Source organism: Camellia sinensis, unplaced genomic scaffold (assembly GCF_055761805.1).
Source record: "Camellia sinensis isolate YWXY unplaced genomic scaffold, ASM5576180v1 Unanchor1, whole genome shotgun sequence".
In the NCBI taxonomy this organism is placed as follows: Eukaryota; Viridiplantae; Streptophyta; class Magnoliopsida; order Ericales; family Theaceae; genus Camellia; species Camellia sinensis.
In genome coordinates, this window is record NW_028128987.1 from 5,265,879 (window position 1) to 5,279,221 (window position 13,343).

Consider the following 13,343-nt stretch of genomic DNA (forward strand, 5'->3'; position numbering starts at 1 on the left):
GCATATCCTATCCTTAAACGTAAAATTGCTTAAGAACGCTTTGATAATGTGAATTATATATATGCAGTTGCATAGGGGTTTCATGTGCAACCTGATACTTCTGCTTGTACAAATTTACTGCAGCTGCATGAGCAAGAAGTTGGTGGTGTGAAACAATATATGGCTCAGTGCTTGAATCTCCGCCAGTGCAATTTAATTGTAGCCATGAAGAGCATCGCCCTGGTGCCAATTGACCAACTGTATACCCACCTAAGCTGTATGTCCATGGCTCATTTATGGTTATCCAATGCTTCACCTTATCACCAAATTCTTTAAAGCAAAGTTCTGCAAAACTTTGATAGTCATCCCTGTAAAGTTGATCATTAATGTTGGCATTCAGCAGTAATATAATAAAATGTCTTACAACTTAATTTCAAGATGTGATGATCAAACATTCAACTCGATGACTAGTTCCATCTCTAGGTTACCATAGGATGCTCATGCATGGAATCCAAATTTATGTCTCTTACAGAAATGTTAAGCAAATTTCCATAATATATGTGTTGTTGACACATCTATACTCTAAATTCTCCATCAAATTTTATGATTTTTATTTTTATTTTTATTTTTATTTTCATGACAATTAAATTCACCTACAAGGCTTTGTGATGAAAATAAAGCATTTAAATTGTTCGTCACAGTTGATTGACTAAAATAAATGATTTGGCAAGCATAAAAAATAAAAAAAATAAACAAACAAACAAAAAAAGATATTGACCATCGCAAACATTTAGATTTATGCCCTTTTTTTATATTTAGTAAATTTTTATTTTATTGTTATTTATTTAATTATTTTGTTAAATTGATAGGAACTCATTTACAATATAATAAGAATTGCGTTTGGATAAACATATTCCAATAACTAAATAAGCCCAACAAAGAGTCCATAACAGAAAAGAAACAATAAACCCAACTGTTTACATCACATTTTATTTTTCTATCAATTGTCGCCTATTAATTATGGTCAAAGTCGATTATGATATGTCGATGGAAATCATAAACTATTTTCAAAAAATAATCTTGACCACATTTGTTTTTATTATTATTATTTCTGTCGACAGGCATGCTAACGTGACATGACAGATGTGTTAAGGACATAGCATGATGACATGTTAAATGGAGAGCTAGAAAGTTAGCAATTGTATCAATTTGAAAGTTAGTTGGTGAGATCAATGAGCCAAGATCAAATCAAGCACGAAATCTGCAAAATGGTTCCTATCAAACATAGGATATGGATAGTGTTAAGGGATTCATGGGCTTGTTGAGGAAATCGTAGGCTTAGATTATCTATTTCTCTCATGTGGTTGAGTTTATAAATAGGTCAAGAGAGATACAAAGGTGAATCAATCATCAACAACTATCAATCACACTCCTGAAGAATTATTTAGAAGTAGTTTTAAATTAGCTATTTTGGGAGTAGATTAAATAATTTTCCAACCCCCACTTCTCTTCTCGTCTCACTGTCGACTGTTGTATTTTTTTTCATTTCTTTGTTCTTGTTTAAGTTCTTGTAACTAGTAACAAGTGACAATTTAATTGAATAAATACATATTTTATTCTGTTTTGTTCCATTTCTTCTCCATTTAAATTATCTCCAAAGAAATCCTTAATCTATTTAAGACATAGAACTCAACCACAAAACCTAATTTTTATTTGTATTTACTTGAAATTTATTCAAGTCTGTCGATCAATCACTGTCGATTGGACTTGAACTAAATTGTTGCTAACACCAGCCCAACCATCAACCCTAAGAAAGTGATAACAAAAGCAGCAGCTCACTCTCCAGTGTCAATGCCATGCTTCTCAACAGTGACAATGTAGACAGGTCTAAGTCTGCCAAGTCTAAGTCTAAGCAGCAACAACAGCCCAAGGACTTGTGGTCTACGTCTGCTAAGTCTTAGAAGCAGCAGCTGTGCTAGAGCTCTATAGTGTGTGTAGGTTAAGAGTAGTTTAGTGCATCTTAGTCAAAGAGGTGTGTATGTTAGAAAACCCTCTTAACAACTATTTATTAGATTGTTAAGATGGTTATACTGCTATGTATATAAATCTAGAGATCTGCTCTTGTAAAGAAAGGTTGGATTCATTTTTGTTAAATAATATCTTTTCAGTTTTTCTCTCTCTTTCTCTTTTCTCATCATGGTATCAGAGCTCTGAAGCTCTCACGAGCAACAATAGTGATTCAAATTGAGAAGCCATCATTGCCTTCAAACGTTATTCTACTTGTTTCCAGTCTTAACTCTTTGATTACAATCAAACTTGAAGCTTCAAATTATTCAATTTAGAGAAGCCAAATTCAAAATTTCTTTGAAGCAACTGAGTTGTTTGGTTTTCTTGATGGATCTACAGTATGTCCATCTACTACAACTAGCGATTCTAGCAGCAACTCGGTCTCCAATCCTGAGTTTCTGCAATGGAAGTTGATCGATTCTTGTCTTCTCAGTTGCATAATTGTAACTCTTACTCCTTCTATTTTTTCTTCCATTCTTCACCTGAAGCATTGCCAAGATGTTTGGTCTGCTCTTGAGAAAAGATTTACATCAATTTCTTGTTCTCATATTCATCAGATCAAGAATCAATTGAGTGCTACTTCAAAGAAATCCAAATCTATGGAAACCTATCTTCAAGAAATTAAAGATCTTGTTGAACAACTTGTTTTGGCATCATCTCCAATCTGTGATGAAGATTTAATTCTTCTGGTACTGAATAGCTTACCTGATGAGTATAATGCCTTTAAAACCACCATCGAGCCAAATCAGAGGTGCTTACATTGGATGAACTATGTTCTCTCTTGTGTTCTGAAGCTATACATTTCGAAAATGGTCACAAGCATGGCACTTTTGAGCTCACTGTTGCTTTCTTTGCTAATACGGGTTCTCATTCCACCACAGACAATGCTCCAGCTGCTTCACATGTTCTGTCTGATCAGAATCAGTAGTATTTTGGTCAATCTTCCTCTCATAATTTCTCTTTTCTAAATAGAGGAGGTAATAGATCTCAAGGCTATCAGTCTAGATGTGGTAGGTACAATAACCAAAGAGGCAAAAGATGAGGCAGACCTCAGAGCTATGGCTTGATCTGTCAAATCTGTGAAAAAGGAAATCACCCTGCCTTAGAGTGTAAACATCGATTGAATACCTCATTTCAACTTGTGTTTCCTTCTTATACCATGGGACCTTCACAAATGCCTTCCTTTAATCCTAGAGCCTTTTCTGCTCATGCTCATTTTTCTGCTATGTCCACATCTATGCAGTCTTCTTCAGCACCACGGTATGTTGATTCTGCTACTACTTCACATCTTACAAATGATCTGAACAACCTTCATCTTTATCAACCTTACCAAGGACAAGATCAAGTAATGATTGGTGATGGCAATACTCGTCCAATTCAAAACTCTGGCACTGGTATATTGTCCTCTTATTCTTTTCAATTTAGGCTTAATAATCTTCTTCATGTACCACAAATATCATCCAATTTGTTATTTGTTCATCAGCTTACTTCTGATAATAATTGTAGCATTACTTTTGACAATGAGTCCTTTGTGATTCAGGACAAGCTCACCAACAAGGTACTATGTAGAGGACATCATCACAATGGACTCTGCTAGTTTCCTTCTTCTTCATTTTCTCCCAAAACTTTTTCTGGTACTAGTTCTCTTGCTACTATTTGGCATAAGAGACTAAGGCATCCTTCTTCTACTGTGTTTTATACCATTGCAAATAAAAGTGGCTTGTCTCTTAGTCATAAGGATTGTAATACTTTTTGTCATTCTTACTGTATGTCTAAAAGTCATAGACTTCCTTTTGTACTCTCATCTAATAAAACTCATGCTCCTCTTACTCTAATTCACTCAGATGTTTGGGAGCCTTTCACTAAAGTACATGCTTTCTTTACTTACTATATTGTTTTTATTAATGATTTTAGTCATTTTACCTGGCTCTATCCTCTTTCTTATAAAAGTGAAGTATATTCTAAGTTTTTAGAATTTAAATCCTATGCTGAAAATCAGTTTTTAACCTCTCTTAAAATTTTAAGAACTGATGAGGGAGGAGAATATACTAGTGGGCAATTTGAGGATTTTCTCAAATCTTCTGGAATTGTTCATCAACTTAGTTGTCCTCATACTCTATCTCAAAATGGAGTTGTTGAGAGAAAGCATAGACATCTTATTGAGACAACAATTACACTGCTTGATCAATCATCAGTGCCTCTAAAATTTTGGTTTAAGGCACTTACTACTGCTGCTTATCCGATAAATAGAATGCATTCTCCTCAATTGAATAATCTCAGTCCCTATGAGGTTTTGTTTAAGATGGTACCAGATTATGGTTTTCTCAGAAATTTTGGCCACAAATGTTATCCATGGTTAAAGCCTTATACTTCTCACAAATTGCAACCAAGATCCAAGGCTTATGTATTCATTGGTTACCATCCAAGCTACAAGCGATATCGATGTTTGGATCCTAGTTTTGGTATAATCTACATCTCTCGACACGTTGTGTTTGATGAATCTTCTTTTCCTTTTGCTTGTTCTGATTCTTCTTCACCACCTCTTCTCTCCTCCAAACCTGCTATTAAGTCATTCTTTTGGGGTACTACTTCTACTTTGTCTTCTTCTCAGATCCCTATCTCTTCCTCTTCGGTTTCAGCTTCAGATTCTCCTCATGTTTATTTTCCATCTTCTCATACACCAAATCATTCTAATTCTGCTTCAATTCTTGTTCCTACCTCTTTACCTTCTGCTTCCAGTCCTGTCGAAAATAATTATGGATTTATCTCCTCTTCTTTATCTTCTTCTCCACCTAGTATTAATCTTATTATTCTTATTCATCCTCTTCCTTCTTCTCACTCTCTCAATTCTCATCTTATGCCACTCGAAGTAAGACAGTCGTCTCTTCCCAAGTTGATATGCTTGCTACTTTTCTTGACACTGAGCCTCGAACCTATAAAGATGCTCTGCTGTGTCCTCGTTGGCATCAATCTATGCTTGAAGAATTTCAGGCTCTTCAAACTTAAAAGACATGGACTCTTGTTTCTCCTCCTGCTCATCAGCACGTTGTTGGTTGTAAATGGGTCTTTCGAATCAAAAAGAATTTAGATGGCTTTATTGCTAAGTACAAATCCAGACTAGTTGCCAAGGGTTATCTTCAAGAGGCTGGTGTTAATTTCTTAGATACCTTTAGCCCTATAGCCAAGCAACCAACCATCAGACTTTTCCTTTGTATTGCTCTTCATTTCCATTGGTCTATTAAGCAGTTGGATGTATCTAATGCCTTTCTTCATGGAAAGCTTAAAGAAAAGGTTTTTATGAATCAACCACTTGGCTTTGAAGATCCTCAATTTCCAACTCATGTGTGTAGATTAAACAAGGCTCTTTATGGTCTTAAACAAGCTCCCAGAGCTTGGCTTTCTACTTTTTCCTCTTTTCTGCTTTCACTAAGCTTTGTTACTAGTCATTGTGACAATTCCTTGTTTGTTCAAACTACTGCTACCACTATTACTTATCCCTTGGTCTATGGGTCTATGTTGATGATATTCTTGTCACTAGTAGCTCTTCTTCTCATATTCAGTCCTTAATCTCTCAGCTCCATCCTATTTTTTCTCTCAAAGACCTAAGTTCTCTCTCTCTTTCTTTTTGGCTATTTCAGTTACAGCTTCTTCTTTTGGGTTTTTCTTATCCCAAACTCACTATGTTTCTAAGTTCCTTTAGTAAGTGTAGACACGCCATTTTTGACCATCCTCAAGACTCGGTTGTGCTTGCGGGTACATCCAGCCACAAGTTCGATTGCTCATCGGGTATTCGACTTTCATGGCAGAACGTCACAGGTTCGAGCTTTCCAGACCCTGTATCCTCTCTACCCTATTCTTGGACCATGACTTGGTCCTTTCAGAATGTGTTTCTTGGTGCACTGCCGGCCACCTTTTTGCCATGCCGGCCCCCACTTCGTTGCTGCCGACCATTGATTGAGCCTGCCGGCCATCAATGAGCCACTGTCGGCCACTGATGATGGCCGGCAGAACCCCTGTCTCAGCAGGTTTCACTCCAGATCTTTTGAGCCAGCTGAAATCCTTTTATCTCCCCTCCATACACGTGTATGGAGGGATGAAGCTCTTGCTAAGCTTCTTGAAGAAGCTTTGCATTGTTTTCCTTCTATATAAGGAGAGAGCCTCTCTCCTTAAGAGAGGTTGAGCATTTTTGGAGAAGAAATATCTCTATATATATATTGTTGTTGATTTGTGCCTTGAAGTCCATTTTCCTTGCACTTTTACACTACAACACTTAAAGATACACCACCACCATTGGACTGAGGTTCTTGGGAGGGTTACTTGAGCTCTGAAAGTGAGGTTTTACCCCCCTGAAGTTGCTGGTTTCGAAATTGATCTTCAAGGGTAAGCATTTTCCCATTTTTAGCACTTTTGTGTACCTCATTTTGGCCATCCTTGCATATTGTTTTAGGCCTTGCTTTCAACTAAAAAAAGTCTTTTATTTAAGTGCTTTTGGTGGTTGTTTAAGGTCTTTTTTCTGTTAAGGGTCTTCAACCCTCTAGTTTGCCTTGTTTGGCCTTGTTTTGAGTCATGCCTTAAGGCCTCCGAGCTAGCCTTGGTTTGGCCTTCTAACCACTGAAATCCAGTGGATTTTCAGTGGTAGGCATGTGGTTTTGAGGCCTCAAATCAAAGGAGTGACCCCCTCTCTTTTTGTTTTTGTTTGCTTGCATTATTGGCCTTCCAAAGGAGCTTGCATCTCTATGCTTTTAAGGCCTAGTTCAGGCAATTTTTTGTGACGTTTAGGACCAGCCTTAAGTCTGTCCATGGATGGTTTGGTCACTTTTTGCATGCATCTTGTATGTGTAGTGTAATCCCATTTGTGGCTCCTCAAAGTAGCATGTTTGCCTAGCTTATGTTGAGTCTATTTCAGCATGTTTTTTGTGATGTTTTGCTATGTCATGACTCTGTCCATAGCCGGTTTGGTCATCTTTTGCATGCTCCATGTACTTGTAGAACAAATCTTACTTAGTAACTTTATGTGCATGATGTTTTGACTCATCATCCTAGCATATTTTGGCTTTGCTCCAGCATGATTTTGTTCTTATCTTGGGCGGTTCTTAGACTGTTTTGGGCTGCCATGGCCATATCACTCATGCTTTGTATAGCTATAGTGTAAATGCTTTAGCTAGTCTTGGGTTTTGAGGCCCCTACCATGCCATACATATGATGTTTGCATGCTTTGCCATCATTCTAAATGTTATTTCAGTCCATAAAATGTAGTCATACACTTGCATTTGACATGCTTTTAATGCCTTGGAGGCTTGGTTCTTTATGCCTCAAGAATGAACTTTTGTGCATGCCATTAAGCCTAAGCCTTTGGCTCATCATATCAGTGCATTTTTGGAGTTATTATGCCATGTTGTAACTCTAATTTTTGTCGGTTGAGTCATCCCATGCTTGGTCTTAATAGGTGTAGTGTAATCCACCTTATTTGCCTTGTATGCATCATGCCTCATGCTCACCATGCTAGCTTGTTTTGGCTTACTTCCATGCATGTTTTAGTCTTATATTAACATGTACTAGGACTGTTTTGGATTGCCCTTGCCATATCCTTCGTGCTTTGTATAGCTGTAGTATAATTGGCCTTGCTAGCTTTGTGTTTTGATTCTTCATGCATGCTATGTTTAAGCTATTTAGATGATTTGGCATCATTTAATGTTTCATTTCAGAGCATGTAGCATTGCCATATTCCCACTTCAATCATGCTTTGAGTGTCTTTGAGTGTCGTGCATTGTTGCCTAGTTTATGGCTTAGCTTGTATGCTTACATGCCTCGTCTTTTGGTGCCTTTGTTTTGGTCTGATGGCCACTGATTTGGGCCTATTCGAGAGCTATCCATTTTAGTTTAAGTCCATCTTTTCATGTTGTTGCATGCTATGCATGTTTGCATGTTTAGGATTGCATGCCTATTGCATGTCAGTCGCATTGCATCATGCTCATATATATGTTGCATGCTTGAGTTATTGCATTGCATGTTTGCATGCTTAAGTCATATCACATGTTTGCCACGCTTGTGTTGCATTGTTGTTTGGGTTAAGTGTTAATCCGGGCACGAGAAATGAGGAACGTTTCATACTTCAAGTGATGAAACATGTCTCAATTCTCAGTCGCTGACGCTCTTGATTATCCATGATAGAGTTCTAGGCACTTATGTGTTTATTTGTGCATTCATTTCACATTGATTTGCACAAGTTAGATCTTTGGCCATCATGTATCGGGATGCGTGACTGATGGTCGTGGATCAAACTATGCCCTCCCCCTTGATGTTTTGAGGTGATATGGGGTGGCATAGTGCGTACATACCCTTGGGAGACCCTCGCTTTTCTCTATTTTGTGCTCTACTGCAGCTTGGTATCCCAGCACATCAGTGGCCGACATTGCCTTGCAGATGGCCGACAGTGCCTTGTTGTTGGCCAGCACCCCCTTTATTTTTGGTCAACAGTGGCTCCCCATGGCCGGTAGGCCACTGATGCACTCCCCAGCATGTTTTTGGTAAGGTTCAGCAGGAATTCCTTCAGGACACTCTGCAGACAGAGCCTCTAAAGAGCAACCGGAGAGCATTTCGAGGCGAGAAACCGAATGCGAGCATGCATACCCTTCTGCTTCTGTGAACAGAGCTGGAGCAGCTTTATTTGTTGTTCTTCATTTTGTAATTAATTAATTTGTTAATTAATTAAGTTTTGTAAGAATTAGTTTTAGCTAGTTATTTATTCGGTTTTGTAATAATTAATTAGCTTGTTAGTTAGTTAATTAGCTGGCATGTATTATTTGTTTGGATCCTCCGTCGAGAGGGCCAATTTTGTAATAAGTGTATATGCGTGTGTGCATGTCTTCCAACCTCCATTTCTTTCTCCCTTTTACTTACCTGCTTTTGTTGGTTAGTTTTAGGTCATGTTTCAATTAGCATACTTATGCTTTGCATGTTTGCATCCATTCATCTGTCTAGCATCCTTATGCTTTGCATGTTTGCATACATTCATCTATTTTGCATGCACCGGGCTCGGCGCATCATACTAATTGCATTGTAATTCGATTCCAAGTTGAATACATGTATCAATTATTGCATTTCATATGCCATTCTAGAATAGCCGAGCCTATTTTAATTACATTCTCACATGTGTTGCATTAGCCATCTTAACATGAACTAGGATCATGCATTGATTACTAACTAGTTTCTATTTTGGCTTGGAGTACACTGTAAGTGTTTATGCTTTAGCGTCTTGCATGAGTGTGAGTGCTGCCATGAGGCTAACTGCTTATGTGATATAACTGCCTGAATGCCTGTGAGTGAAGGTTGGATTACTTGAATTGGAACAATTCATCAAATTCGTATTTTAGCCTACTTACGAGTAGCAAACTCCAAGCCATTTTCCAAACAAACGGATATGTAATGCTTTGTTCCAAATTAGGCGATCTAGTCTATACTTATTTTGCTGTGCACATCATATAGTAAGATTAGCTAATTAACGAGAATAAGAGCGCATGTGTTTTCAAAAACAAGATATCATGTTTAGTAGTGTCCGATCTTTGATCGGGCGAGCGGGGGTGCTCATAGCTGACCTTCCCCAATCGTACCCAAGTTCCCGAGCCGAGGCAACTTTGGTGATGACGGACACGTGGCCTTAGGCACGAGTCAGGGCTTCCTAAATTTTCCCAAAAATAAAATATTTAGGTGGCAACTCTGTATCTGGCAAAGCAGTCCATGTTTGGCACTTCTTTCTAAAAAAATGAGTTTTTCAAAATAATTTGCCGGATTTGGACTCTTTGGTGATTTATCCGTCTCGCATTGCACTTTGCAGGATTAGATTCAGAACCGTGACATTTGAGTCCGAACTGTAGCATGAGGCCCACGGGCGCGTCTATAGTAAGCAGGCATGATTGATTATAAACATGCTCCTTCTTCTCTTAGTCTTCCTTCCTCTTCTTCTATCTCTTCATTCTCTTCCCCAGCTTTTTCCAATCCTTCTCTCCATAGAAGTCTGGTTGGTGGCTTGCAATATTTGACCAACACTCGCCCAGATTTGGCCTTTGCTGTGAATCAGGCTTGTCAACACATGCAAACTCCTTCTCAAGATGATTTTGCTAAAGTTAAACACCTGCTCAGATTTGTTCAAGGGACCCTTCATCATGGTTTGCATTTTTCTTCTAGTTCCTTTGATCTTTATGTTATTTTAGATGCTGATTGGGCTAGTAATCCTTGTGATAGAAGATCTACTTCTGGCTTTTGTCTTTATCTGGGTTCTAATCTGGTTTTTTGGACTGCTAAGAAGCAGCCCACTGCGGCTAGGTCATCTACTGAAGCTGAATACAAGTCCATGGCTCAAGCTACAGCTGAGTTATCTTAGCTTCAGATGTTGCTTCATGATATACATATCTCTTTCTCTATTCATGTGCTTTGGTGTGATGAAGAGAAAAGAGAAAGTGAGAGAAAAACTAAAAAGATATTATTTAACAAAAATGAATCCAACCTATCTTTACAAGAGCAGATCTCTAGATTTATATACACAGCAGTATAATTGTCTTAACAATCTAACAAATAGTTGTTAAGAGGGTTTTCTAACATACACACCTCTTTGACTAAGATAAAAAAACTACTCTTAACCTACATACACTATAGAGCTCTAGCACAGCTGCTACTGTTGAGACTTAGCAGACGTAGACCACAAGTCCTTGGGCTGCTGCTGTTTCTTAGACTTAGACTTGGTAGACTTAGACCTGTTTGCATTGTCACTGTTGGGAAGCATGGCATTGACACTAGACACTGAGTTGCTGCTTTTGTTATCAGCCCCCCTCAAGCTGAAAGGAGGAAGATCAACTAGAAGCTTGGATTTGAGGAAAAGAAATCTGCTAATAGGGAGAGCTTTAGTGAACACACCAGCAATCTGATATGAAGAGGAAACATGCCGAATGAGAAGTTATTTAGCAGACACCTTTTCTCTAACAAAATAATAATCAATTTCTATATGTTTTGTTCAGGCACAAAATATAGGATTGGAGGCCAAAGATAATGCAGACAAATTATCACACCAAAGCACAGGAATAGATAAAAAGATATGCATATCATGAAGCAACATCTGAAGCCAAGATACCTTAGCTGTAGCTTGAGCCATGGACCTGTATTAAGCTTCAGCAGAGGACCTAGCCACAGTGGGCAGTTTCTTAACAGTCCAAGAAACCATATTTGAACCTAGATTAAGACAGAAGCTAGAAGTAGATCTTCTATCACAAGGACTACTAGCTCAATCAGCATCTGAAAAAAACATGAAGATCAAAGGGACTAGAAGAAAAATGCAAACCATGATGAAGGGTCCCTTGAATAAATCTGAGCAGGCTTTTAACCTTTGCAAAATCATCTTGAGAAGGAGTTTGCATGTGTTAACAAGCCTGATTCACAGCAAAGGCCAAATCTGGGCGAGTGATGGTCAAATATTGCAAGCCACCAACAAGACTTCTATAGAGAGAAGGATTGGAAAAAGTTGGGGAAGAGAATAAAGAGATAGAAGAAGAATGAAGACTAAGAGGAAAAGGAGCAGGTTTTCAACCAGTCATGCCTCCTTGCTAAAGCAGCTTAGAAGCATAGTGAGACTGGGATAAGAAAAACCCATAAGAAGAAGCTATAACTGAAATACCCAAAAACAAAGAGAGAGAACCCAGATCTTTGAGAGAAAAAAATATAATGAAGCTCAGAGATTAAAGACTGGATATAAGAAGAAGAGTTACCAATGACAAGAATATCATCAACATAGACCAAGAGATAAGTAAGAGCGGTAGCAGTAGTTTGAACAAACAAGGAATTATCACAATGACTAGTAATAAAGCCTAGTGAAAGCAGAAAAGAGGAAAAAGTAGAAAACCAAGCTTTGGGAGCTTGTTTAAGACCATAAAGAGCCTTGTTTAATCTACACACATGAATAGGAAATTGAGGATCCTCAAAACCAAGTGGATGATTCATAAAAACCTCTTCTTCAAGCTTTCCATGAAGAAAGGAATTAGATACATCCAACTACTTAATAGACCAATGGAAATGAAGAGCAACACAAAGGAAAACTCTGATGGTTGGTTGCTTGGCTACAGGGCTAAAGGTATCTTTGAAATCAACACCAGCCTCTTGAAGATAACCCTTGGCAACCAGTCTGGATTTGTACCTAGCAATAGAGCCATCTGAATTCTTTTTTATTCGAAAGACCCATTTACAACCAACAACATGTTGATGAGTAGAAGGAGAAGCAAGAGTCAAAGCCTTCTGAGTTTGACGAGCCTGAAATTCTCCAAGCATAGATTGATTACCAATAAGGACACAGTAGAGCAGCTTTATAGGTTTGAGGCTCAGTGTCAAGAAAAGTAGCAAGCAAACCAACTTGGGAAGAGACAGCTATCTTGCTTTGAGTGAGCATAGAATGAGAATTGAGAGAGTGAGAAGAAGGAGGAGGAAGAACAGGAATAGTAAGATTAATACCAGGTAGAGAAGAAGATAAAGGAGAGGAGATAAATCCAGAATTATTTTCGACAGGACTAGAAGCAGAAGGTAAAGAGGTAGGAATAAGAACTGAAGCAGAATCAGAATGATTTGGTGTATGAGAAAATGGAAAAGAAACATGAGAAGAAGTTGAAGCTGAAGTGAAAACAGAAGAGGAAGAGATAGGAATCTGAGAAGAAGACAAAGTAGAAGTAGTACCCCAAAAGAATGACTTAATAGCAAATTTGGAAGAGAGAAGAGGTGGTGAAGAAGAATCAAAACAAGCAAAGGGAAAAGAAGATTCATCAACCACAACATGTCGAGAGATGTAAACTATACCAGAACTAGGATCTAAACATCTATATCCCTTGTTAAAAAATAACTGATGTATTATTATTGATTGATGTCTTACAAGATTGTTGTGTATTTTGATATTACAAGCATGCTGATTATATAGGAGATGTTGAGTGTGGTAGTGGAGTGTAGTAGGTGAAGTGGAGGTGGTAGTGGAGTGTAGTAGGTGAAGTGGAGGTGGTAGTAGAGTGTAGTAGGTAAGGTAAATTCTAACAGCCCCCCGCAAACTCAAGGAGGATAGGAACTAACCAACTTGAGTTTGGAGAGAGTTACAAAACAAGAAAATACATAAAAATAAACAAGAAAATACATAAAAATAAAAAAAAATAGGAGACACTGTATGGTCGTGTCAGACCGTTGGTGAAGACTCTGAAAGATGGTGCCATAACGTGGTAGAGGACACTGGATGGTGGTGTCATAACGTTGGAGAGGACACTGATGGTGGTGCCATA

The 13,343-nt window shown here is 38.1% G+C and overlaps 1 protein-coding gene across 1 annotated transcript in view; it reads right to left on the reverse strand.

Annotated features, from left to right (window-relative positions):
• Window positions 1-13,343, reverse strand: part of LOC145814029 (beta-glucosidase 12-like) — a 30,567-nt gene that overhangs the window by 1,512 nt on the left and 15,712 nt on the right. The window contains exon 7 of the mRNA XM_082910531.1: window positions 92-347. Within this exon, the coding sequence (XP_082766657.1) occupies window positions 92-347 (256 nt within the window). The remainder of the gene's footprint in view (window positions 1-91; window positions 348-13,343) is intronic.